General features: G+C 37.6%; 1 protein-coding gene across 2 annotated transcripts; it reads left to right on the top strand.

The window, feature by feature from the left end:
* Nucleotides 1-181: 181 nt before the first annotated feature.
* On the top strand, nucleotides 182-25,797 carry lmf1 (lipase maturation factor 1). Of its 2 annotated transcripts, XM_062443113.1 has the most exons (11): nucleotides 182-389; nucleotides 1,790-2,099; nucleotides 2,880-2,890; nucleotides 4,971-5,119; nucleotides 13,853-13,918; nucleotides 18,112-18,279; nucleotides 19,313-19,493; nucleotides 21,081-21,234; nucleotides 21,823-22,006; nucleotides 22,540-22,652; nucleotides 23,343-25,797. In XM_062443113.1, the coding sequence occupies exons 1-11, from the start codon at nucleotides 182-184 to the stop codon at nucleotides 23,527-23,529; spliced, it is 1,731 nt and encodes a 576-aa protein (XP_062299097.1). In that variant the 3' UTR covers nucleotides 23,530-25,797. The 2 variants fall into 2 exon arrangements, with proteins under 2 accessions (XP_062299097.1, XP_062299098.1); XM_062443114.1 differs by lacking the exon at nucleotides 182-389 and having other exon boundaries at nucleotides 1,937-2,099; nucleotides 2,880-3,005.
* The last annotated feature ends 2,020 nt before the right edge of the window (nucleotides 25,798-27,817 follow it).

The raw sequence follows: 27,817 nt of genomic DNA, 5'->3' as shown, positions 1-27,817 counted from the left end.
TAATGATAATAAAATACTACTACTACTATTAATACTACTACTACTACTACTACTACTACTACTACTACTAATAATAATAATAATAATAATAAAATTAATAATATTAATAATTCACACATAGTAAAACACATCGGAGTTCCGCGTGCTTAGTCACGTGACAGTGAGTTCCGTCCTCGTGAACATGGCGGTGTCTGGCAGCAGAGACAGCTGTGTGAGGAAGAGACGTGTGGACAGCAGCAAAGCGGAGACTCACTTTGTTAACAGCAGTAAAGACAATGGAGCAAACACAGACACAGACACGGAGAAAGAGAAGACGCTGCCGTCCTTACACACCGGGACTTACTGGCTCACTCGTATCGTGCTGCTGCGTGCAGTTGCCTTTATTTACTGTGAGTGTACTGACTTAATGCAGCTTTACTTTACTACGTTTATTTGTTATAAAGTCATAAACACACGTGGCGTCGTTTTGTTTATCGTTAGTGCTTGTTTCATGTATTTCCTTGCTGTTTAAATGCTCCTTCCTGTACACTTACGTCACAGTGAATTAAAAATAGCATATATGATAACAATAAGCGCTTAATGTGATGTCTTAAGTTGTTAGCTGACACTGCTAAATTGTGAGTTTATACCCATATTCATGACAAAGTAACCATTTCACTAAATAAAAAGTTATTGTGACCTGCTTCTGTTCAGTAGGTCAAAGGTTACAGCTGACCCAGCTCTTATTAGTGTCTCTAACTGCTACAAGTATTGGTTTCAATTAGCATTTCAATGATAAGTGGTAACAGGTGTTATCTGCTGGGCATTTATTAATGCTTTCTGCTATAATTCTTATAGTTAGAAGTCAGAGCCTTCTGTTCTCTGATGAATCTCAAAGCCACTTGTCCTGTTATGGTTACGAGTTGGCGGCAGAGCAGCTGGAAGATGTAATCACTCCACAGTTTATGAAAAATATCTGCTCACCCCATTTGAGACTGTCTCATCCACTGTATGACAGAGAGTCCAGACTGACTGCCAAACCAACCAATTAGTCCTTAAAGTCTTTTCTCTTGTAAAACTGAAACATTTTTAGAACAGAGTTTGTGATCATCAGTGGTGGGAGAAGTAAGATCTTTTATGTAAGAAAAACTACCAATACAGCAATGTAAAATACTTCACTACGAGTAAAAGTCTTAAAAGTATTAAGGTACTAATTTAATCTTTGACTGATATTTTATTACATATAATATCATTAGATTATTAATAGTGGAGCATCAGTGTTAGAGCAGCATGTTATTGTTGTAGCTATTTCAGTTTTTGGACTTTTTTCTCCAATCTTTTATTTTTGATAAAATATTGGATCATTTGAACATTTATTGAAATGAAACCATGTGAGAAGTTTAGAGGGAAAAATCACTATTTGGTGGAGCTGTTAACAACTCATAGACATCTGAAATGTGAGCCTGACTACACACTGCTTTTTGTAAGATGTCAAAAAGGTTGTAAACCACTAGTTTCATCTTTGACAATGTGTTGTATTCTAAAAGATTGTTTCATTAAAGCTGTCAAATAAGTATAGTGGAGTAGAAAGTACAACAGTTCCCTCTGAAATGTAGCAGAGTACAACTAGAAAGTTTGTTACTTTCCACCACTGGAGACCATCCAACTTGTTCAGCAATCTTGTATTAGCTGCCTGTTCCCATGATGTCATTTTTTTTGGATCAATATCCAATATTGCAACAGCCATTATACATGACAGACATCATATTTAATAACAAAGCAATGAATAATATGTTTTTGTTTTTTACAGTTGTGGCATTCAGCGTTGCTTACAACCAGAATAAGCAGCTGATAGGCGAGGATGGACTGATGCCCTGCAAGAACTACCTCAACAGCGTCAAGCGCTACGTGGGGGGGAAGATAGGCATGGCCGCCCTGGCGTACACGCCCTCCATCCTCTGGTTCCTGGACTGGAGCCACATGGATGCCAACCTGGATGGCATTGCTCTGTTGGGGATGGCGCTGTCTGGGTTTGTCCTGGTGACAGGAATGGCCAACATGGTGATCATGGTAGCGCTGTGGGTGCTTTACCACTCCCTGGTTAATGTGGGGCAGCTGTGGTGAGTTAACATAATCATATTCATACCATTTTGCAAAGTTGATAGATCCAATTCAGCTTTTAAAATGTTCAAATAGATATTATCATTTTAATGTTGTACTTCTCATAGTATCATGGTTGATGATATTTTTCGTGAAACTCTACTAATCATTATTATTATTATTATTATTAATATTATGATTTTTTTAAGGACCAGTGTGTAAGATTTAGGGGGCTCTTTTGGCAGAATTGGAACATAATATTCATAACTATGTTGTAGTTCATGTATAATCACATGAGAATAAGAATTGTTGTGTCTTTGTTACATTAGAATGAACCCTTTATACGTATCTACATAGGGAGTGGGTCCTTTTCCGCAGAGCCTGCCATATTGCACTGCCATGTTTCTACAGTAGCCCACAACGGACAAACTAAACACTGGCTCTAGACAAGTGGCTTTCTAGTTGACCACAAGTTTCGTTGTCACCGTCGGTTCTCCTACATGCTTCAAAGAGAAGGCGGAAGGAGTAATCAGCTAGTTGCAATCTGCAACCTCACCACTAGATGTCACTAAATCCTACACACTCCACCTTTAAAACTACACTAATTATTATTTAATACATTGAAAAAACATGATAGGAATTGGTTGAATACAGAAAACAAAAACAATATTGCAGCTTTAAAAAAATACTGTTTTTTAAATTGTATTTTCGTTGTTCCATTCTTGTCCCTTATTCAAATTATAAGCGATGTATCAACATATTTAAATTGAGATATCTTTTTATTTTTTATATCTTTACAGGTACTCCTTCGGTAAGTGAACATCCTGATCGTCCTGACATCAAAGTATTCCATCTCTGCTTCCTTTGTGCTTTTGCCATTATTATAAGAAGTGGATTTGAGTCAAAGCATGATGTGAGACACACAGGTTTGGATATCATTTAAAATTTCTTTATAAAAGTGAAACCAGTCTGGTACAAACAACTGACCTGTTTGACATATCTGATTCCAGCATTTAGAAACTTCAGAACATTTTTTCTTTCTTTTAGAGGAAAAACATAAATGTACTTTTAATCTTATGCTTTTGAGTCTCATGTGCAGCTTTCTCATTATTTTTTTCCCCCAAATTGTTTACAGCCACTTATTGGTTTAAAAACAGTCACTTGCAGGATTAGGATTTATTGATATAAAGCACATTTCCTCCTAACGTGGTGAACCCAGTCAACTGTCATAAATGTAATGGTGAAACGAGAGGATGGACGGGAATGAAATAAGAAAGTTTAAATAGGAGGTTTCTCGTAGGGCTCTGGCCCAGATAAGTGGCGAGGTCAGTGGCAGCTCTGTGATTGGTTAATGACACTTTGTAGTCACAGACGCCAGGCTGATGTCTGTGGTTTCGAGCTGTGGCTTCTATTTCTCTCTTTTTTTTCTTTTTGTCCCACTCTCACTGTCTCTCTCCCTCAGTCCTTCTTTTTTTTGGGACCTACCATCACCCTATGTCTCCTCTGATTGTTCCAAGTCCAGACTAAAAGAGGCCAGGGGTTTGTGCTGTTAGGAGCATTAGTTTCTGGAATAACATGCCTGGCACACATCGTTCATCCACTTAAGTCTTTTTTTTAAATTTAAATTAAAAATCACAAAATTGCAAGATAAATCTCATATTCTTGACAGTTAAGTCATATACTATCATGATTATTGCGAGTTTGCGCAGTTGTTGTGCAACTGTTAATTTTCAAGGCATTATCCTCAACACTACTCAGACTTCTTATCCTTGTTGGCTGTAAAGGTCGACTCATTTATGACCTTGTAAACTTTCAATTGTATCACACAGTCCTTAAGAGGATGAATTTAGCTGAGAGATGACAATTGATTGATTTCTAACTAACTCAGAGCAGCTTTAATATGAATTTAATTAGAGTTTTGTGATACAGCCAAAAGCTCCAGAACCAAAAAAAAAAGTAAGTGGTCCTTAAGTGGAGATTGTTTCATCAACTGCTGTTTCCACTGTCAAGAATGAAATATCAGCTTCAACATATTTTATTTGTTTGTATCATGTCTCTACAACTCTTGGATGGATTGCTATGAAATTAGGAACATACATCCATGATGCCCAGACGCTGAATCCAAATGACCATAACGAACCATTGACTTTTCCTCTAGCTCCACCAGCAGGTCAAACTGATCACTTATCCAGTGAAATATCTCAATATTTTTTGGTCCAGACACTTTAAGTACCTGTCAAAAGTTTGGACATACTTTCTTATTACCTTGAATGAGAAACTGAGATGGTCAAAAATATACCTGCTAAACATCGGCATGTTAGTAGCATTGGCGTTCAGAACAAAGCATCGCTGTGCTTATGTTCCATGTCAAAGAGCCGCTTCATGGCTGCAGACTCTTCTTATGTAGTTGAAGCTGCAGAAGAAGCAGGTGGTCTTCAGTGGAGATTGTTCCGTCAACTGTTGTTTCCAAGGTCAAGAATAAACCGTAAAGCTCAACACAGCCCTATTTTTATTTCATTTTTGTAGAGAGTTTTGTTAAAAATGTAATGTTGTCTAGGTCAGGCATGTCCAAACCATTCCATAAAGGGCCGTGTACCTGCAGGTTTTTGTTCCAACCAATCAACTGTCTGAAGACTTCATGGATAGTTGGGACATGCTTGGTCTAAGTAAATGTTTTTAAAGTAAACCGTACAGTCTTCTAAAGAGCAGTGAGTCTTCAGAAAGCTGCTCTAAGCCAGGTTAAATCTTTTTCTTTTTAATCTCTTTGGTTTCCTTTAAAACACCGCAGACTGTCCCCGCGGTTTAACCTGAGTGTGCTGTGTGCAGTTTTGTAACACTCCGCATTGTTTGCACGCCGAGCTTTACGATCGAAATTCCGGTTCTTTGTCCAGGTTGGGAGAGCCAGCTGTTGGAGACGGGCTTCCTGGCCATTTTTCTGTGTCCGGTGTGGAGTCTGTCTCAGGTCCCCCGCCGCTGTCCCCCCTCCCTCATCTGCATCTGGACCTTCAGATGGCTCATTGTTCGCATCATGCTTGGAGCCGTGAGTAAAACTTTCCTGCCTCTCTGTGGAGTCAGAAAACAACTGTTGTGACAGAAAACACTCGTATTGAGACTCACAGCCAGGCCAAAATTATGTCAAACCAGTATTTGACAACAGAAAAATAGCCTTGAATGTTTCTCAGCTTCTATTATCCAAATAGCTTAAATATTTTTGACATTTAGATTATAATGTACAGAACAAAGTTAAACATTGTGGTACTTTAGGATTCCATACTTATACCCAACTCTATAATTCATGTGTGTTTCCTGTGTCTGACTATGCGTCTATAGTGTTTGGGGTTTTCCGTGAACATGCATGTTGCAACACTGTGCATGTGATCTATTTTGGGAGCCCATCATTTTGCTTTAGTGTTGGTCATTAGTGGAGATATGGGATGGAAACCTCCAAACATCAGAAAATACATTTCAAATGCTTCGGCTTTGGAATAGACTTGTGAAGATATGTGAATAGAGACTCACTAAAAAGATATTTAGTTTGGACATTTCACATTGTCAACCCTGGGCAAATGAGTTGAAATCCTTATTTCATTTGAATGAATTTGCATCTTTCAGAACAGGTTACTTTGTGATGTTCAGGAGATTAAGAGTCAAATGTTTCTCATGTTTAAAAAATAATTAATATATCATATCTCATATCTCATAACTACAGTGTAGAACCTTGTGTGAAGTATAATTTATACAAAAGACAAAGATCTTTATGTGCACAGTTACATTCAGGAACATTACCATTAGCTATACAGACCAACAGGTTTAATGCCACTCCAGAGCAGGACAGACTGTGTTTTTGATGTATTTTTAGAAGCTTAAGAGAAAAGGCAGAATATTTAGTTTAAGACTATACTATAATAATCTATAATTTTGTAATGCAATGAAAAGTTTGACCACTTGGGCACTTTGTGTGCAGGACACAAAAATCAAATAAAATAATAATTATTAATATTATTATTCTTTTTTCCTTTAATCATTTGCAGAAAAATCACTATGTTCTACCTTTTTCATCTGCATTTAACTTCTTTATGCAGTTCTTACACTTGTCAAACTCAATAAAAACTAATTGAATGGGGTTTACTTTGAACCCCTCTTATTCCTAAAACCTGTTCTTTTTTATGAACACCTTGACTAATACGTTTCCTGTGGGGAGACCCTGCACACACATTGATATTCCTGTCTATGAGAAAGCAGATACTGTAAATTCAAGCAGCGAGGCATGTACTGTACATACACACCTGAATTCATCAGCAAGCTAACATGGAGAAGAAAAAAAACCAGCCAGGATATTCCAGTGTTTGCCCTCCTGATTTTAGACCGTTACTTTTGGAGCGTCACTTTGCTATAAAACCCCGCCAGTATTTAGAATTCCAACCCAAATATACAGTCGGCTAAACAACATGTCTGGTTGTTTGACAGTTTCCACGGTGAATTTTAGACCACCGACTCGGTTTTATCTGCCAGTCACTGCAGCAAAAACCACAAATCCAGCTGGTTTTTTTCCTATTAAGACCCCAAAGAGAGCTGAAACACAAGGGGAGAGTTTTGTTGCAGAGTTAAATTAATGCCCCCCTCCCCCAATTTAAATGAACCCTTCTGAATAGTAGTAGGAATTATTGTACATTCAGAAGAATAGAAGGAAACAGAAAAAAGTTGGTTGACAAAAGTTATGATTTATGAATGTTTTCCCCCAAAAATATGGTTTATACATTACTAGAAATGGTTCTGTTATGTGTCTGCACACTAGTAACAATAAATAATCTTTTTTTCAGCATAATATTCAAATAATGTTAAATATGATAATTATCCATTCCATTTGGCATTGCTTTACTATCTAAATTCTGTACTTTTTTATTATTTTTGCATGTTTGTAGGCCTGTAACAAGAATTACGTTATTGACTTATTGTACAATAATGTAATTAACAACATTAATCATATCTTTATATCAACTTATCGTATGATCCATGGACATGATCTTGAGCATTTTCTTTTAGCTCAATATTGCACCTACTCTCCAATCCCACCCCCATGCCCCCCTTGCATTATTATGCTACTATATTATGATTATAGTGGTATAAAATGGTCAAATGACAATAATATCGTTTATCACGATTATTTCTTTGACAACATATTGTCCAACGAAAGTATTTATCGTGACAGGCCTATATGTTTGCATGGCTCATCCACTGACATTAGAAAAAGGTGTCAGTGTTACTAAGTGTGACTCTGTGATAATATTCCAAGAAGTTACCAGCAAACCTGGCTGAGATTAGATTTTATAACAATGTCACATTCAAGCACTGGTGACAGGGTCAGACATCTAAAATTTAGGAAATGATAGAGAAATGTTTTTGTTGTTGCTGAATTTAAGGCTCTACGAAGTTCTTTCTACAGTAGTGAAATTATTCATTCATAGTTTCAACTATTTTATATATCTTATACAATCATCTTTTATAACTATCAGGTTTTTTTTACCCCCCCAAAACTCTTGATTGAAAGGTGAATTGTGAGTGTGTGATTTTAAAGCAGGGCTCGCGCTGTTTGAAAACGCAGCATAGGAGCAGGACTCCCCGTAGCGAAAGCTTCATCCCAGCGTGAGTTTGTGCAACAGCTCGTCAGTGTCAAGTACAGAACATGCCCTGCCGCAGTCCCTAAGTGTTTGATCCACCCTGGTCACAGCCGTTTATCTGTCTGACAGCCTGTGGCTCACCGCTGCCTTTTGACTGCTATAGAGTTTCTGCTTGTGAGGACGATGCGGCCGAGCACTTCAAAGTCCCCCCCTTTGGTCGCAGGAAATGAGTAGGAGGGGGGTGTACGAGCCCACCCATCGTGTTTTTTTCTTGAGTGTATTTTTGCAGCATCGATTAGAAATGTCACAAGTTGTCACTCTGGTTACTGTTGACAGGCTCTAATCCCTGATGAAAAATGATGCCCCTTTTTCTGTCACGACATAATTTTACATGCTGTCATTGTGGCATTTACATACATTAAGATGCAGAGCTTTTTAAATATTTGATATGCTTTGATAGAACCTTTTACTGATTCTACATTTTCCCTTATTATCCTTTACCAGCTGTTGTAATAATTAAAACCAATACTAAAAAACTTAGAAGTATCTAAAATAAGTATCTTGATTAAAATATTAACTTTATTATTATTAAGTATTTTAGAAATCATGTGTCGATTTAAAAGGGAAATAAAATATAATTTTTTGCCTTGATTACCTTTTGATGAATACAACAGAATTTCTGCTGAAATAGATAAAACAGCAGAGAATATGGGAAGTAAAAGGCTTAATAAAAAGGACAGAACTTCATACGCAAAGTAAAGGCTCAGCAGGTTGCCCAAAACACAATCAGTACAAGCATATGGCTGCAGAGGTATAAGACAGCCATGAAATATTTGATAATTAACAGATTTAATTACCTTTTTATTAGTGCCCTCATTAGCATAGCTTGGTGTGTGTAATATATCACACGAATTGAGGTGGGATATTAAGCAGTTGTGCTGCAGCAGCTTGTTCACATCAGCAGTGTGGAGTGAGGGTAATTAGGTGATGAGCTAGAAAAACTGTTGCTAATAGAATCCCAAAGCAGGAACATATTTGTTCATAAACTCCGAAATACACTTTATTTGTAAATGCAATTAGTCAGATTCACATGAGGGCAGATTATAGTGTTGTTTGATATGCAGCTTTACAGCTCTTTTTATCTCCTTTCTCCCTACAAATAAATTAGCCTAAGATTTCAGTGGACGTAAATTTAATCATAGTCCTGGAGGATGTGGTTACGCTGTTTGATCATTGTGTTAGGGTGATAACATTTAGAGTTATTGTCCACAAGTGCCTCAACCTCTTATCATACACTGTGGTCTGGTTCTTGATATTAAAGGCTGTTGGCCTCTCTTCAAATTGGCCTTGAAGCCTCTGATGTCTCAGTCTAGTCAGTGTGTAGCTCATAGCTACAGCAAACAAACAGTTATTGGTAACGTCCAACAAAATGTCAATGTGGAGATATTTATGACACGTACTAGCCTTCATGCCAGGGCTAACTAGCATATTACATTCCAGCTAGCATAAGTGAATTGATACCTGGGCTGAACATCCATCTTTTAGCTGATAACATATGATTTATTGTTACTTGTCACATAAGAAGATATCAATTTTATGTATCCAGGACAGAAAGTTGTCAGGAGGTGAGCTTAGCATAGCTTAGCACTAAGAAACTGCTAAGGGAAACTTTGCTAACTTGCTAACTAACTTTGCTAACTAACTTTGCTAACTAACTTTGCAAAAATATTTAGCCTACAGCATTGTAGTTATTGATACCCTACATCTTGTTAGCTAGCAAGCTAGTAGACTTTTGACAGTTGTTTTTAGCACAGAGCTTTTTTGCACTCTGTATGTGAGTGTGTTGCCATTGGCATCTTAATGAGAACATGTTAACTGAAGCATGTTGCTTAATAAATTCCTAATTTGACTAAGAATTTTTAATCTTTAGTCAGAGAACGAGGTGCCTTTGTGCCTTTCTTGTGAAGAAACTTTGAAATGGTTCATGTCAGGATCTCTGGTAATTTTTATGAGCTTCCTGTTTAAAGCGCTGGCACGGGAATTGTGAATTGGATTACACATTTCACTGCTGGCAGGAACATCTCTATTAAGGAGTCCTGCTGTTGGAAATGGGATGCTAGGTGTGGAGTTTTTGGGTGTTGACTGAGTTAGAGCAGTAAGCGTGAGACTATAAGCCTCGTGAGTTCAGAAAAGATTGTTGTGCAAGTTGCTACAGTGAGGATTTCAGAACCGTTTATGATTCTATGTTTTAAAGGTCAGGGAAGAACTGTGTATATACTCCATATTTAACAAGACAGCTACTAATCATAGGTGGGCTGTTGGCTAGAAAAAGTGTCTTATTCTGGCAAATTGGGATTGAGGATATATTTTTGATATCCCTGTCCCTCCCACCAATGGTGTTAAATTCTGACATGCCTTAAAATTATTTAATCTCTTTCATTTAGTCTCTTTATACCTCTATTTTTGTCAGTTTTGAGATGGATAACCGTATAAGGCTTTCTTAACCTGGGGGCTCTTAAAAATGGTTACACTGTATGAAGATTTAACTCTAGACAGATCAGTTCAACAATTACGTTGCTTTACTACAAATGTTACCCCTCAGATTTATGTAGGGAACACAGGTTGTTCTTAAAAGAGGCAAATTAGGAGAAATTCACTGAAAGATACAGTCAAACGTTACAGGAACTAGTAATCACTGTCAATGTGTTTTTAGTTATAGGAGCTTGGAAGATAAGAATAAGGCTCTATTTACTTATGATAATAAGTGGCTTTTCATCTCTTTTTGAGAAAAGGAAATGTGGTAAAATACCATAGCCGTACCCGTCAAAGCACTGAATCCAAGAGCACTTGTATAAATGAAACCCTGCTGTGGTGTTGTGGCACCAGCAGTCGCCATGGTTCCACTTGCTTTCTTTTTTTAAATCCTCTTTTCATTGTTGCAATCCAGGGTAAACCTTTGCTTGCCAGTCGGTTACACTTGAAATGGTGCGGCTTACCTCATGTCATAAGCATTTTCGTCAAAGTCTCGGTCTACCTAGAAGACAAGACTCGTGGTCTGTACCTCAGTTGTTTTGAAATGGGAGAACTTCCTTTTTTAGCAGGTCAGCACACTTCGTACTGTGCTTTATTGCAGGTAGAATTTTTAATAGTTTTTTTTGGTGATGTAGTTGTGGTTGATTTGACCATTTTCAGTTTTTTTATCCTTGGAAAGGATAGGAAGTTGTCCGCAAAATTACATCTTTCTAGCAAAACATTGTTTTAAGGATACACATAACAAGTCTAACAGTCATAACAACACAAGTCAATTCATGGTGTTCCTGCTGAGTTCACATCAGAATCCTTTCCCAATGCCTTTTGCCACTTGGTTGACTTCTCTGTTTATGTCAGAGGTCTGAATATCAAGTTGTAATTGATGACATTTCAGAATCTCATGACCGAATTGGATTATCATCAACATATTCGGCCGTGCCATTTCAACAGCCGGCAGCTGCTGTGGGCGTCCAGGCTCATAATCATAATGAAATGTCCTGGTTTTTCTAAATCTGGTTAGTAAGGTTAGCGGCTGATTTATTCCACATTCCATGCCAACCACATGACAGGATGATGTGTCAATATTGACAGTCTCGTGTCCTGGATAGCGCAGTATTTACTTACTTCATTTGGTGAAAAACAGACCCAGAGCCTAGGACATATTTCTCTGTGTTTACAGTCCAGTTTTAGTTTTACTTGTAAAGGTAAAAATCCTCTCAGACATCATTTTTACCATTTTTTTATGAGCTTTTCAATGAGCTTTCAATAACATGCCTCATCCACACTGAAATATAATGAAAGCTGAACAATTACCATCAGTTTGTATCATCTGTTATATCAGTATTGACGGCCGTGTGTCTTCTTTCGGTCAATAACCAGCCTTGAGGTACAGCAGCATTTCTGTACTTCCATGTGGTACAACACCTCCTTATTTTAAGAATGCGAGCTCCTGTTGAGTCCCCGTGTTGTTGAGTTTATTGGTGCTTTTCTGCCAATCTGAGGGAGCTACACATCTGTGAACTGTTAACTGAGAGCACGGAAGGTCAGCATGGCTAATGATGTGTTCAGACAGCAAACAGATTAGGTTTGTTCTTTAAGATTTGATCTCTAAGGGCGACTCTGTACCTAAAAAAAAAAAAAAAAAAAAAAAAAGCTTCAGATCTGACAGCAGAACCAATGTGGAGCAGTCCCAATCACTGATATAGATTTAATGTAATTTCATGCTGTTAAACCATGTGCAACCATTTGGGCATTGTTTCTATGGTGACTACAAGCATGTGGATAATATAAGATTACAATTAATAAAGTTCTTCTTAAAACCACAAATGTTGCAGGAGTTTTGACCCTGTAATATAAAGCCAAACCTTTTAACCTTGTTAGTGGCATGGCTAAAATGGGAATTCCACCTGGCCCAGATCCAATGTGGTAAGGAGAGGGCAAATTACCTCCAAAGGTACAAACATTTATCTAAACAAGGACTTTCCAGAGGCTATGTGTCAAAAAATCTCCTGCCAGAAATAGGAGCAGAGAAAGGGGAAATATTTCCTATCTTCATTATGACACATTTATCATATATCTACCATCACAAGTCAAAAAAGAACATGAAACCAAAGTAAGTAAAAGTGGAATGTAAGGCGTAACCTTTGCTTCATTGCCTTTTAAGAAAGCCAGATGAACTATTAAATTATCTTGATATATCATGGCAGTATAAGCCAAATTACACAGAGAATGACTGAAACTTACTCATATTAATATTTGCAGCCTCAGGGTCAAACTTAACTGAAATAACAGATGTATTGATTACAAATGATATCCATATTTTAGCAGTCACAGAAATCCATCTTGGTTATACATTCTCAGATAATGTAGTGAATATACATGGTTATAGTGTTTACAGAAAAGATAGGAGATGGTTGCTATATACATACAGTCATATTCCAGCAAAGATGGGACAGTACATCATGCCTCAGGTTCAATTCTTGTAAGGCAAACCACTAATGGTTGGATGCTGTTATAGGCCAACATGTGCAAACAGTTTGTATCTGAGTGAATTGTGTGGCAGTATTAGTGACACTGGAAATGAAATGTATCTTCATGGGTGTCACAGGACTGTCAGCTAAAGAGTATAGTTCTAAGTGCATTAATCAACCAACAAGAATGTATATAAACAGATTGGCAAGTGAACATTTACTTCCATAGAACACAACTGTACAGATACTTAGAGAACATAAGTTATAACTAGCAAAGCATAGATAACTAAAGGGAAATCAGAGTCATTTCTAAAAGATCGCATAGGACATTCTTTCAGGAGTCATTTTGTACTGATGTAAATAGTTTATGCTGGTCTGATGTATACAAGGAATACATCCTGATGATGCCATTAAGGATTTTTAAACCCTGTAATTGCCACGGATGTTGCAAACAGGATGACTGGGAAACCTATTGTAAACTGAGACATGAAGTTACTAAAATCAGTGGGAAAAAGAAAAATATGTTTTTGAAACTCGACATAAATGTCTGTAAATATGATGGGGACAATCTGCTGGGCAAACTAAATGAAATAATGGGAGGAAAACCAAGCCAAAGTTCAAGAGGCTCATGTCTAACAAAACCACATGACATTGCAAATGTAAAATTTAATTGTTTTCTTTTTATCAATAAAGTGGACAAATTGAGACAAGAAATGTCATCTGCGAATCATACCCGATCATGAGTGCTGAATTAAACAACATATGAAAGACAGCTTATCGTAGAAATTTGAATGAAATAAAGTAAATATAAAACAAGTGGAACAACAGTTATCAAATATAAACACTGATAAACCAGGAGAGACAGTTCACTAAATGGGAAACTCTTGCAATCTGTGCCTTGCTGTTTAGCTGGTCCTGTTTACCACATCTTTAACACCAGCATAGAAAACAGTGTCCTCATTTCAGACGGCCTTGGCATCTTCTTTATGATATGGAAGCGCAACAGAGCACAAGATGTCTCAAGCAATAGAACAAAATGTGATATTAGTGAACATTGCGGCTAAGCCTTGAAAAAAAGCAGTGGTTGTTTCTGTAAAGATTTGAGGAATTGCAAGCGATGACAGACGTGTGTATTTTTTCTGTGTTTTCTTTCAGGGTCTCATTAAAATCAGAGGCGACAAATGCTGGAGAGACCTCACCTGCATGGACTATCACTATGAGGTTTGTGCAGCTTATGCATTTATCTTTGCTTGATGCTTTTGAGTTAGTCTATCCCTGTACATAAAGATCTGTTGTTATGCAGACATAAATTGATTAAACTGCATAACATTTTCATCAGCCACTGTTGTGAATTCTGGCTTCACTTCCAATTCAATGCTCATATAAAAAACTCTGATACAACTGAGATACAACAACAAACATGGAACACCATTAAGCTGAGTTTGACTTATTTTTAATAAGCTAATTAGAAAATCTAATCTAAAAATAATTAGCATTATCTATACTTTTCATGTTTGACTGAATTTACTTCTGCACTTACTATCCTAAAATAATGTTGCAGCCTTGTGTATTTTGTGTCACAAAAAGTCACATTATTCCAAGATAGATTTGTCAACAAATAGTAAATAAATGTCTGTTATTGGCTAGCTAATAACTTAATATACACATAGAAACCACCCAGCTATGCTAGCCATGCTAGCATCTATGTGAGGCTATTCTTCAAACAGTGGTGCTTTGAGCTAAATACTTACATGTTGACATGCTAATATTTAGCTGCTGTAATGCTTATAATGTTTTTTTTGTTTTGTTTGCTATCTTAATTTAGCGTGGTAGGGTAGAATAGAATCAATCTTAAACTTGCCTGGAAAATTCAGTCACTTTGCAAGTTTAAGAATACCGATGGCACTCGGGAAAAGGACTTCATAAATAGCATGCTAGCATTTACATATTAGCACTAAAGTCAAAGTACAGCTGAGGCTGGTTTACAAGTCTTGGCTGATAAATGCCATTTCATGACAATTCATCAAATTACTGCTGAGAGATTTCAGTCTAAACCAAAGTTGTGGACATGTCAGTGTACAACATTTAGAGTCAAAAACTGGACTATTTTGTTAATTGAATGACGATAGGGTTATCATCTTCTTTTTCACCATAGCTCATATTATCAAAAAATATTGAAACACAGTGTTGCTACTTGCTATAACCTAAAATATGCTGAGTTCATGAAAGCTATAACATTTTTTGTTCTTAACATTTGGTAGCAATGGCTGGCCAGTATCACCAAAATCTCACATCCCAATATACCTAATTTCCTATACTGATAACGATGCCTATCCCAATATAGCACATTTTAATGCACATTTTAACTATTTATTCAATGAATAAATAGTTGGTACATTTGAAATAAACAATAGAGCAATAGACAACAATAGACATTTTTGTCACATCACACAGTATATACCGTCATATCTTGGAAAACATGTTTTAGTGCACAAAAGGTGATGCATTTAATGTTTCCAACAAAAGTGAAGTAGCCTAGATGGTAGTAACAGTTACAATGACTGGGGAAGGAAATACGCTCCACATTCAGAAACATAAATGTTCTCAACATAAAATCCCAAGATTGTTTGCTGACCTGTGGGAAGTTCAGCACTGAGCATCAAAGATTTCACGATAGCTAGCAAATTACCAGTTAAGATGACACTTGTTGCAGCACTGTATTATTTTGAATCATTCCTGGGGGTAGATAAGGAGAGAAAAAAACCCAATCCTTCTCTGAAATAAGAGTTCCTAAATTTCCCAAAGGCCTGTCTTTTGGATGTTTTTTTGACAATCCGACTTTCTAAGACTGATCCGTCTGTACGTAACATTGTGCCTTGGCTTTGTCTCCTAAATAATGACAAGACAGCAGTGAACTGACATCAGACTAACCACACCAGGGCAGCACATTACAGTAACCGCTGTCATGGGTTTCAATAAATCAGCCTCTTACACAGACAGCGAGGTTGTGCAAATCCCATGTTTGGTTTTCCCCTGTGGGATGCTCAACCACTCTGACCCACACTACTCTGTGTTAGCAAGCCGCAGAGGGAGCAGGGCCATCTTCTGTAATTAACATAGACAGGAATACACTGGCTCCTATGGGACTGGATGACTGGAGATGACACACAGACACAGTAAATACAATATAGATTCTCACACAGTGTGAAATACAATGGGACAGACTGATGTCGTCCTGTGGGATTGGATAACTGGTGTAGTTGGCCATTATGTACCCATATGTTACTTCAGAAGAAGTCAATTAGGAATTATATACTTCATATTTGGATCAGAAGAAGTTAAGTTTCTTTGCTTTTCATTTAAATTAGGGAGCTATTTCAAATTACCCACGTACAAATTTATTATCCAAACTCCTGTGTGAAATATTAAACAGTTTACTGTATTTTCAACCATTCGTCATTACATGAAAATGAACATTTCCAGAATTTTCTTCTTCTCAACATAGAAAAGACATAAACTGGGAGAGAACACGGACGATCTGAGAACATTAAGAATCCTCACTGAAAACAGGCTAAATGATCGTACTTATTTTCAACAGGGTGACCCACCATAATTACGCAGCGGTAAAGGGAAACTCTGGGAAACATTGAGCCTTTCAGTGACAATTTACACAAAAAAACGAAATCTAATTGAGCAATTCAATAATCCACTGGTTTCCAAATTCCACTGGCTGAAAGGAACCCAAGGCTTAATCGTGTTGCTTATACCGTTCATATTTTAATGGTAAGAGATGCAGCGGTAGTTTTAGGTAAATGTCAACCTTCAACAGTGGCAGCGTGTGTACTTGATGAACTGTAACGAGGGGAATCATCTTTAACATCAAAACGTCAGCTGGATATTTTCACATGAAAATCAGTATGATGCTGCCTCCTATTTACTCTACTGCTACTAATATATACATATATATATATATACACACACACACACACACACCATATGTGTCTCTTGAAGGCCTTACTTTTACTTGTGTTTGTGCCTTTTATGGTTCAAACCAACTACTTTGTCCTCTTGGGCCCTTTATATCTGTTCTAATTTGAATTGTATTACGTATAGCGTGATATATAAAAATATATAACCTATATGTTTTAGTGTCTATAAGGACTGTTGAAGATATTTCACTACAAGTAATCCTAAAATTCATATTGTTTCTTCGAATAGTAAAGCTTAATTTATACCTGGGACTACACATTGTCAACATGGGGTCAGTTCGCTGGCTTGCTAATGTAAGCTAACATTACATTTTACTTTTTTCTTCATGTGCTACTGATCAACAACATTTCAACCTTTTACATTATCCTGGTATTTGAACTGCCTTGTGTTGCCACAGTGGCCACTTGTTAAGCACTGGTTTAAGAGTCTCGCTTCAACTGATCTCCTTAAAAACTCCTTAAATGGGAGAAATACATGCTTCTACTGTAATTGCATGCTCTTTCAAATGTAACTAAATGGGGTTTATTTGAAAATTGTCACCAACATTTTACAAGATGGAGATTATTCCATGCTTGGTCAGTCTGACCTGCTCCAACCTCAACCCTGTCAACGGACTTGAGAGTAATGTAGATTTACATACACACACACACACAAATACAGAGCCACTGGCGCCAGGTGAAGCCTCATTAACCCTCTGACACACTGCTCTCTTTCAGATCTGCACATTTTCTCCTGTCCTGACTCTCAGGGGGCTGCGTAGGTGTTTCGGCATAGCCAGCGTTTTGTTTGCTTCAGTTTGTTTGTTGTAATGTAGCTGGTTTGCAGGCCTGGTGGGGTTGTTTGGTTGTCTGAGGTTATGGGCTTATGGGATTTCCAGGGGTGTTTTGGTAAGGTACAGGTTAGATAATCCCCCGTCTTTTTCTTCCATCCATAAAAACAATAAGAGTATAGACTGATGTGCTGGCAGTCCGGTCTTCTTTTTTTCCACCATCTATTTCTGTCCTATATTTACTTTTCACCACCTCACTTGACTCTGTTTGCATGTTCAGCTATTACATGGTTTGCATGCAACTACCTCAAGCACACACACTAAATCATACGTACACAAACACTGCACAGCCCTATATGAACGCTCTGAGTGTATTTTGCTGTGTAGGTGGAGTTACCTTCATTTAAATAAAGTTCCATCTTGATTTAGACATGAAAATATTTCCCCTAAGGTGTGGCACCATAAATTACTCTCCATCATGGCCTGAGACAAGAGTTTATAGCCAAATAAGTAGCAAAAAGAAAAGTAGAAAAATATTTGGTAAAACATGAAGCCTAATAGAACAAAAAAACATGGATTAAAAATCAAAATTGCTATCTATATTATCTCTTACTCTGGGTTTAATTTTTTTTTCTTTTCTCCATTCTCTTCACAGACCCAGCCTGTTCCTAACCCTGTGTCTTACTACTTGCATCGGTCTCCGTGGTGGATCCACCGTTTCGAGACGTTATCAAACCACTTCATCGAGCTCATTGTCCCCTTCTTCACCTTCATGGGAAGGCGGATGCGCATAGTCAACGGAGTAATCCAGATCCTGTTCCAGGTATCTCAGACTGTGCACTGATACACAGGACCTGTTCATAACACTAACTGGTAACCATTTAGGGTGACAGGTTGTGAGGAAACTGTGTAGTTCTACAGATACACATTTGAATTTAGAGTTGTTTGGTTTCATAGCTTTCACAGCAGCTTTTAATAAAGGGTTGGTTCACCCAAAATACAAAACAAATATTGTTTCACTTTCTTGTGGTATGAAATCATGCAGATGTTATAGGTTTGTTTTCAAGGGGTTCAATATAATAGTAATAATTGACCGAACATGTTCCCAATAAATTGGGGACTATTTCTGTGGTAACCTGGATATTTTTCTGGATGTTTTGATCTTTAAAAGGCCATTTTCTAGCACCACAAACAAAATTCCATTTATCTCCATTATATTGGGGTGGAGGTAGAAATTGCAGACAGTTTGGATACCTAAAACTAGAAAACATTTTAACAAAAACTGCTGTCCTGTGAAAACCATCTTTTTCCAAAAATACAAACTTTTTATTAACTAAGAAAAACTGCCTTATTTTCTTGTCTGATAATGCATAGTTCAGATAATACAGTGGGTTTTCAAACCTTTTTTTTTTTCTTAGAATACATTCAAGAAGATTCTCAACCTGTAAAGGAACACTTAATCCTTGAGTTCATTTGAAAACATCCAAATATTCATATCCAAAACGTCCTTCCTTGGAGACGTATTTTTACTGGGCAGTGGAACACATTAAAGACAGTAATGTGAGTGAGGCAGGAGTTTAATCTACCAATGGAGACCAGTCAGAACACTATTACATTAGACAGGTTTAACGGCTGATTTAAGGTGGTTTTATTACATTTATCTTTGTTTTATTGAATTAACTGTTGCTGTACATGTAGATTAAATTTGTGCGTCATGTGCAGTGGGTTTCAGAGTTGTTGCATGTCAAGTTTGCCTGGCACAAAATCAGTAGATACTCTCACGCAAAAAGTCAGCCAGGTAGTTATTTAATGATTTCTATGTCTTCTTTCTCTTTGCCTTGTCTCTTCTGTTGCAGGTAGTCCTGATAATAAGCGGGAACCTCAGTTTTCTCAACTGGCTGACCATTGTTCCCAGTCTGGCCTGTTTTGATGATGCATCACTGGGCTTCTTGTTTCGCTCTGGAAGTGGAGCCAAGAAGGCTGTGCTGGAGATACAGAATGAGGATGCAGCTGGACGCACCCCCGAACCCAACAAAGGTATCCAGATTCACAAACATTTTAGATGATATGAATTACAGGAGGTGGTTCAGCTTCAACAATGGGATTCTCAGTGGAATGCCCAACCCAACTTAAGAAAAGGTGGCACATTTCAAATTTCCAAGCCAAGGAGGAGAAAGTATGAATATTTCACTTGTTTATTTGGCTCACATCAAGTGAAATGTTAGTACTTTATCCTCCTTGACTGTTATATAATTGGTATCTCATTTGGAACTGAATTTAATACGAAATAGGTTGAGACGGAGGCTTATGGGTATAACTCGCTTAAAGCGGGTTTGGTCATGTCGGAGAGGGAATTATGGGAAAGAAAAGGGATTAGCACTTGGACAGCTGAGTCGCTGGGAAAAGTATGACATATGGTTTATTGGAATTTAAAGTGATTCTGCTTACATTTTTACTATACAGACCGGTTCAAATGTGCTACATGTGTGAGACTGGCCTCTCCCTAATTGGTCTCATTGGACCCATTATTGTGGGATGTTGAAAATAAAATAGGCTGCTACCTGGAGTGTCAGCATGTTTTAATCATTAGAACAGACTCAGAAAGTCTGTCTTAAACCTACGGTGTGGAACTTTTGTCTCCCCCTTCTGGCAGCGAGACTAAATAGTTCTGTAATGCCTAAATTGTCAAGTTAGTGGACCCATTATGGTGGGAAAGTCGCCACAGACACCAGACTTAAAAACTTTATATACTGTGACAAACGGAGAGATTAACCTGGCTGCGATAGGCTTAATCAGCATTTTGTGAACTCATTTGGCAAGAGCTAGAATGTAACAGACGCTCATTTATATGTAAAAGTCCCCGCGCTGCAGGTTTTAAAGTCGAGACATTTCAGTTGGATTACGTTGATGCCTTTAACATGCCGGGGATTAGCAGGCAGACACAGGTAGGAAGGAACTGACGTGGCCAACATTTGGCAACACCGGCCGTACCATGATCTAACTGGTCAGCGTTTTCCACTGAGCAAGTATAAAAGCAATCTCACACACACACACACACACACACACACACACACACACACACACACACACACACACACACACACACACACACACACACACACACACACACACACACACACACACACACACACTATTAACACCCAGACTTCTACTCTTAATACCACTGACTCTGTGCCCGCACAGGAACAAACAAGGCACCGGTAAACGAGTGATGAATCCTCTCGTAGGCAGGCGCTAACAAATATGTCACCTTGATTTAAGCTGTGATTACAGTTTTCCCTTTGGACCTCTCAGTTTCATTTAGAAATCCTGGAATGTAGCCATGAGATGCATTACTTCTCTGAAAGTCGACGTAATTTAACTAGTAAACAAACATTGTGGCAGCTCCTTTAGGCCAAACGGGTGCAATGACATGCATCACTCTCTGTAGTTTCATCAAATTGCCTCAGAGTTGTTTGGCGTGTGACGGATGGACGAACAAACTGGAGCTGCAGTTCTGTAATTCTGTTCATTTTGTTGTTAAAAAACTGTATTCTACATCCCCTTTAGTTAGAAATTTGAGATGTAATGAACAGAGATGTTTCACTCGTCCATTCCACCCAGGTATGCTGATACGTCGGGTGGTGAACGTGTCTTTGGGCGTTCTGATTGGCTATCTGAGCATTCCCGTTGTGATGAACCTGCTGAGTTCCACACAGGTGATGAACACCTCCTTTGATCCGCTGCGCATCGTCAACACCTACGGGGCCTTTGGCAGGTACAGTAATGGGTCACAGAGGTCAAGATGAAGTTAGAGAGGCCGGATATCAGCATGTCCCTCAGAAGTCTTTGATAAATAATTAAATAAATCAAAACAAAATAAAATATACTTAAATTACTTCACTGTCTACTTGTACAATAAGACAGAACAGTTAGTTTACAAAGTGATTTTTTTTCTTTTTTTTTTTAAGGTTTTAGCCTTACGAGCTGAGTTTAAGTGTTATTACTTAGGTTTTTATAAATCTGTTAGAATTTGATTTTTTTTTGGCTGGGTTGCTATGTTTTAATTTGGCCACAAGATGGCGCCATAATGCGTAAATCAAATACAGGTGACAATGAAGGTGGCACAGATGATGGCTTGATTATCAAATGATGTGATTATCATATAGGATGCATTGTGATGTGATGAGGAAAAACATCAGACACACTTTATGTACCAAGAAGCAAGTATTTTTATACATCTTGGTACATGTCTGGAGGGGATCTTTGATTTTAATCAACTGTTCACCCTTCGACCTTCCTTTTTGCTTTCCAATCCAAACAACTGTACCCATTACACCTTTTAATTCCACCCCTCTTTTTCCAGCATCACAAAGGAGCGTACTGAGGTGATTTTCCAGGGCACTCTGAGTCAGGATCCCAAGGACCCAGAGGCGATTTGGGAGGAGTACCAGTTCCTGTGTAAGCCAGGAGATATTTACCGGCAGCCGTGCCTCATATCACCCTACCACTACCGCCTGGACTGGCTTATGTGGTTCGCTGCCTTTCAGGTGAGATTCTGAACTATTACAGGAGATGATGTATGGAGTGAAACACACTCCCAGTGTAGAAATATATCAACTTGTACAGGTTGGTGCTTAAGGGCAAATACTAATAACAGTATTTTCTTTTGTATTTAAGCTGTTAAATCAATATTTTAAGATGTGAGATATTCCAGAAACTTGAAGAATTGTGATAAAATTATTCCTGATGTATTTTTGTGAAAGTACCCTGTTACTTCCTGGCAGTATTAATTGAACTAGGTTAAATCACAAAGACAGACACTACTAGATGGTGTAAGAATAGACACCAGGGGGCAGTATTGTCCTTTGATTACTTTTAACTGTTTTACAAGGTGATTTGGTATAACCTTTGTCTCTTTCAGCCTCTGTCTATTAATCTTTTATCCTCTCTGCATCTGTCTCTCATTCTAAATGTCCTCCATCCTAACATAGATGCCTCTTTCACATCCTGTGTTTTTTTTGCTCCTTTTCTTTCTGTGATTTTCTTTTAATTTCTAACAACGTCTCCATTTCTCATACAGACCTATGAGCAGAGTGAGTGGGTGATCCACATAGCAGGACGCCTGCTGGCCAATGACACCGCAGTCCTCTCCCTGCTCGACCACAACCCCTTCCAAGGTGGAGACCCTCCCAGGTAAACACTTCTACTTTTAATATCTGAAATAGTACCTTGTCCTATTAATGATCAAGCTCAGTTTCTCTGTAATCTAATGTGTACAGGCATCAATCAAATGACAATCCAATAGTCGTAGGAGTCATTATTCTGCCCTATAGCCCCCTCTGTTGATGCAAGTAGCAGATCATTATTTGGGGTTATTTTATTTTGAAGAATAAAGCCAAGTATTGTATTCATATAATATTGGGCTGTATTGTTTCCCAGAATGCATTTGTGCCAATACAAGACAAATAGTGGGAATTCCATTTAGTGACTGAACCCTCAAGTCTCATAATGATTGTCAAGGCTATCACACCAGAGACTTGTTAATGGAATCAGATAGTAGTACTATATGTCAACATGGTTTTAAAAGTGTGTTTTAATATTTTTGTATTATTAAAAGTAACAAAAAAAGGTATTTGGGAAAATATGGTGTTGTGTAACCCGACGCAAGTGTGACCATAGATCGCCACGTTATCACTTTATTCAAGATTCGATTTGGTCTATAAAAACAAGGTCTTCATTTACATAGGCAGAAATATAAAATATATAGCCTCCCTTCCCTCCCTTTACCTGGGAGATACTGTACATTAACCAACAAATGCTATTTAAAGTCAGTTGGAGCTCTTTAACCCATGGTACTCTTTTCTGTGTTCTTTTTCCTCTCAGGTGGGTTCGAGGGGAACATTTCAGGTATAAGTTCAGCAAGCCGGGCACTGACAGTGCAGCGCAGGGTAAGTGGTGGCTGAGAAAACGTATCGGAGCTTACTTCCCTCCTTTGGACCTGGAAGGACTCAGGGGCTACTTCCAGTCCAGGAACTGGCCACACCCACTTATACGGCGTAAAAGGAACTAAAAGCATGACCCTCTGACATGACCTCAGACTGCAGAACCAAGAGGTAAACAGAGGACTACAGAGGTTATGCTTGCTAAGGGATCACTGTAAGTTCAGTTTGAATGGTGGAGTTGGAGACAGCTTACCAGGACCAAGGATGTGCCATCAGGCTTTTTCAGATTCTAAGGTTTGCTGCTTGATCAAACTTTTTTGAAACTGAACATCCTGACATTTGAATATGACTGTTGACTGCAATTTCATAATTAAAACAGGTCGACCAATCAGGGTGTAGCCATCAATTGTATTTGCCCTTCTATGCCCTTAACCCCACCCACACAAAAAAACCCAACATTTTTGTACTGTATTGATAATTTGTCTCTACCTGATTTCTGTACATATTGACACAAAGATTATTTTAGATATGCTGCTGTATCTGACCAGTTTAGCTGTAGTTTAGAACAGGTTCAGCTAAACCTAATTCTCACATCAAGCCACACCATCAAGCCACCGTGCTATTACCTGCTGTCAGATCATCTGTCGTGCCCCTGTAGCCAAAGTGTCCATCCTCTGTTCTTCCTTGTTTGGATTTATTTGCCTCCGCTGAATGCTTGCCAATTGCTGACATCTGCCTCATTATTCCTACCTTCTTGATTGCTTGCATCGCAACATCTGGATTTACACTGCAGGAGGCTAAAGACAGAGGTAAGGTGCAGAACTACCAGATTGTTATTTCACCAACATAAATGATGTTGGTGAAATAAATTTGGAAATGCCAGCTATGATGCTAAATATAGAAATTTTGCATTTTGTCATCTGCACTGCCCTGAGTTTTCTCTGCCAACTTCCCCATGGTGCATCTTCAGTCAGGTAGCAGAGACCTCTGTCAGCTGCTTAAACTCTGCTGACACCAACACACATTACAAGGTTAACTGGACAAATACACACAGAAATGGTATCTGACATCTAACTTAACAATTCTGATTATTAACCCACAAAATAATAAAACATAATGTAATTAGGATACCATTAAGCCATGCCATGCTCTTCCATATCCAATATGGAGACGTTTGCCTCTTCTTTTCTCTTTTCTCTTCTTGGGACTGTTCTTCTTTGTTATGCTGCAGCTAAGCCTTTTTTCCCTTTTTTCCAAAGACAGCCCTGAATGAACAATAACAGTTCAACCTTTCATTGATGCTGAGATAAATCATTATATTTTCTTAGAAACATGTTCAATGATGTGAACATAAAGTATCTATGGAGCCACTTTATCTCATTGTTTACCACATTTCTTTACTGGACTAGTCTTTCTCATCTGTGGGGCTGTTTCTCTTCTTTTTGTCACCCTGAGGTTCCTCTAGGTGAAGATTTAGGTCTTGAGATTCATAGTCATGAAAGAAAGAAAGAAACTTGAACACTTGAACACTTCTCTTTGATGAAAAACAGACCTCAAATCAAATTTGGTTTGAGTTTAATGTTCATTATCACATACATATCAATTTTACTCAAATCATCTGAAGTTTTAACTGTGAAACACAAAGTTATTTCTATGTAGTTATTTTTGGGATAATTTTGTAATCCATTTAACTGTCCTGCCTGAGTCTGGATGCTTTGTGACAGTTTATACTAACATCATATATTAACACAGACTATTAGCTTCACCCTCGGCAGGTATGTGTCGTGTTTAAAGAATAAGGGAACATTTAAAGAACAATTTACAATCATTTTACTGTATTTGTTTATTATATTTGTAGGAGAAAGCAGGAAAACCACACCAAATGATGTCATTTATATTTTTTGCAGCATTTTGGCAGAACTAGATTTTAAACAACTCAGGAAAATAAACCTAAGATTTTACTGCAGCATGTATTTTAATGCTATATTTTGGCGACGAAAAACCCTGTAAATACAAATTGATAATATATTATTATGCTTGTAGGCTACTGGTCTTTATAATGAAAAAGAACATGATTAAAATATACAGATATGGGTTGGTAAATCATCAAAAGTAATGCTTTTATTCTGTTACGAGTAGAAAATGTGGTATCATGTCGGCCTGTTTGTATTTCATGCCAATTTTCAGTTTTTTTTATTAGTTAATTCATTTTTAATTTTTCAATATGAGATTATTTGTCCTTGTTCCAGATTTGAACACTGTGCATTTTTGTAATTTGGGCCCCTTACAGAGTTCACTGTTGTAAAATGTGTTAGTTTGAAAATGTCACTCAAAACACTGTTGCAATATGTTGCAAACCTCTTAAATGAATAAATCTTCTGTCTTCCATGCTGAAACAGTTTGGTCTGGTCAGTTGATTGTCAGTGGATGTCAGGGTGGAAAACATGGATGATGGAGGTCAACTTTGAAACTTTTCTTTTTAAATGATGATCATATGTAAAGGATGAAAATCAGCAACCAGCACTGGTCATCTATCAGCCACATCTTACACTGAAAATGAAACATTTCATCCAATGAAATCTGCATTCAGTCTTTATATTATGGCAGTTTCTATTTAAATGTATATATAAAAACTTAATTTCAAGAACTTAAAAACCCCCAGTTTATTTCACTTAATCTGAAGATGTATACACTATCTGTCCTTCATAGAAGCTCTGAAATAATTGGAAATTAGTTTTAGCAGTTTAATTCCTTGCTGAACTGGGATTTTTCTCATCAAAACATTAATTGACACAAACTACTCTTTAATACACACCAGTCCAGACACCAGACAAGTGTACAATCATATCAATAAATATAATTTAATTATATACATTCAGCCTTCAAACTGAAGTTAAAAGATGTTTGTTTTACACTTTACTGTAGGCAGAACTGAAATCACGTGCCTGTTTTGAAGTATACGCTTGAAAGAAAGTGATGAAGAGAAAGTTCCTTTATTTAAAAAAACTAAACAAAAAACCAGTATGAATTAAAGCAGTAAAAGAGTGAGGTAATGATTTGAGGTAAAATGTTGTTGAGCTCTATCACAGTAAGGAGCAGATACAAAGAGCTTCAGCATCTTTAGAGTGAATATTACAGTAGTAGGTTTTTTTCCATTGCTTTTGGTGTGGTAGGTTTGTGATAGGACTTAAAGTAACACAAAGAGTCCAATAGGTGGTGCTGTTCTCCAGGTAACTGATGCTGCGTGAGCTTTGTGTTCCAGTCTCCCAGACTCACCACTACAACATATTTTTCAAAGTTTACCAACTTGCGCTGTGACTTTTTTTAATAATATTTTATTGCCTCAAAAGTATGACAACAAAGTACAGTTACAAAAAATACAGTTATTTTCAATTTTCCACAGTCCCCTCCTAGACACACTTTCCTTCGAACTTGTGTTGGCCCTCTGGATAGATCCTCCTTCATAGTCCTCTTTGATAAGAATGACTGAGTGACTTTTTGAGTGACAGACATCCTCTTCAGTCTGTTTCTGGAGTTAAGCTGATGACAGAGCAACAGGACTGCCGATATCATTATTTAGGTTGTTTTTCCCATCTACTGAACCAGAGGAATTCAATCAATCAATCTTTATTTGTATAGCGCCAAATCACAACAAAAGTCATCTCAAGGCACTTTACACATAGAGCAGGTCTAAACCGTACTCTTCAAGTTTAATTTGAAAGAGACCCAACATTCCCACATTCACAGCTGTTCATTGTGGCTGTACATTTGCTGGCTATTAAATTCATTCATCTCTTTCAGGAACAATATTTTAAAAAATACTTTGTTTTTCTTTCTCTAATGAGACTTTAATATAAATTACATCCTTTTTTCTCTATGTAATTTATCAAAATCAAATGTGCCTCCTTTCTTTGTTTTTTGGCTCAGGATTCTAAACATCATGGGAAGATATTTTTCAGCTGCCCAAAACAACCTGTTCTGTACGTGCACTGCATCTTAAATATGGCTTGGTACAAAACGAGTGAGAAATGTATTAACTGGTCTATGTGGGATTGTGATTTTGTTTTAAGCGGTGGATACAAAAACTTTAAGCAAAGTCATTGTTGTTGGACTCAGATCCAGAAGCAACCATGTGAGTGTCATCATAACAAACCATCTGTCTGTTCTGGTAAAATAAAAATGAACCTCTTACAAACTGTCATTTGTTTCTGCTTGTGGAACCCAATGGATCTGTGCTTTTGAAGAATGAGCAGTCACTCTTTATCTAGAAACTTCCTTCCACCTTGCTTGCCTAAATAAATATGCTGTCACCATAATGGAGATGATACAGGATGAAGTGTCTCCATAACATAGAATGAACGACCACTGACATAATGTATGGGAACCCACAATTTTCAAAATTACATTTTAAAAAGT

Source organism: Scomber scombrus, chromosome 21 (assembly GCF_963691925.1).
Source record: "Scomber scombrus chromosome 21, fScoSco1.1, whole genome shotgun sequence".
Classification (NCBI taxonomy): domain Eukaryota; kingdom Metazoa; phylum Chordata; class Actinopteri; order Scombriformes; family Scombridae; genus Scomber; species Scomber scombrus.
The sequence above is the reverse complement of the archived record's forward strand: the minus strand, read 5'-3'. Positions and strand labels throughout refer to the sequence as shown.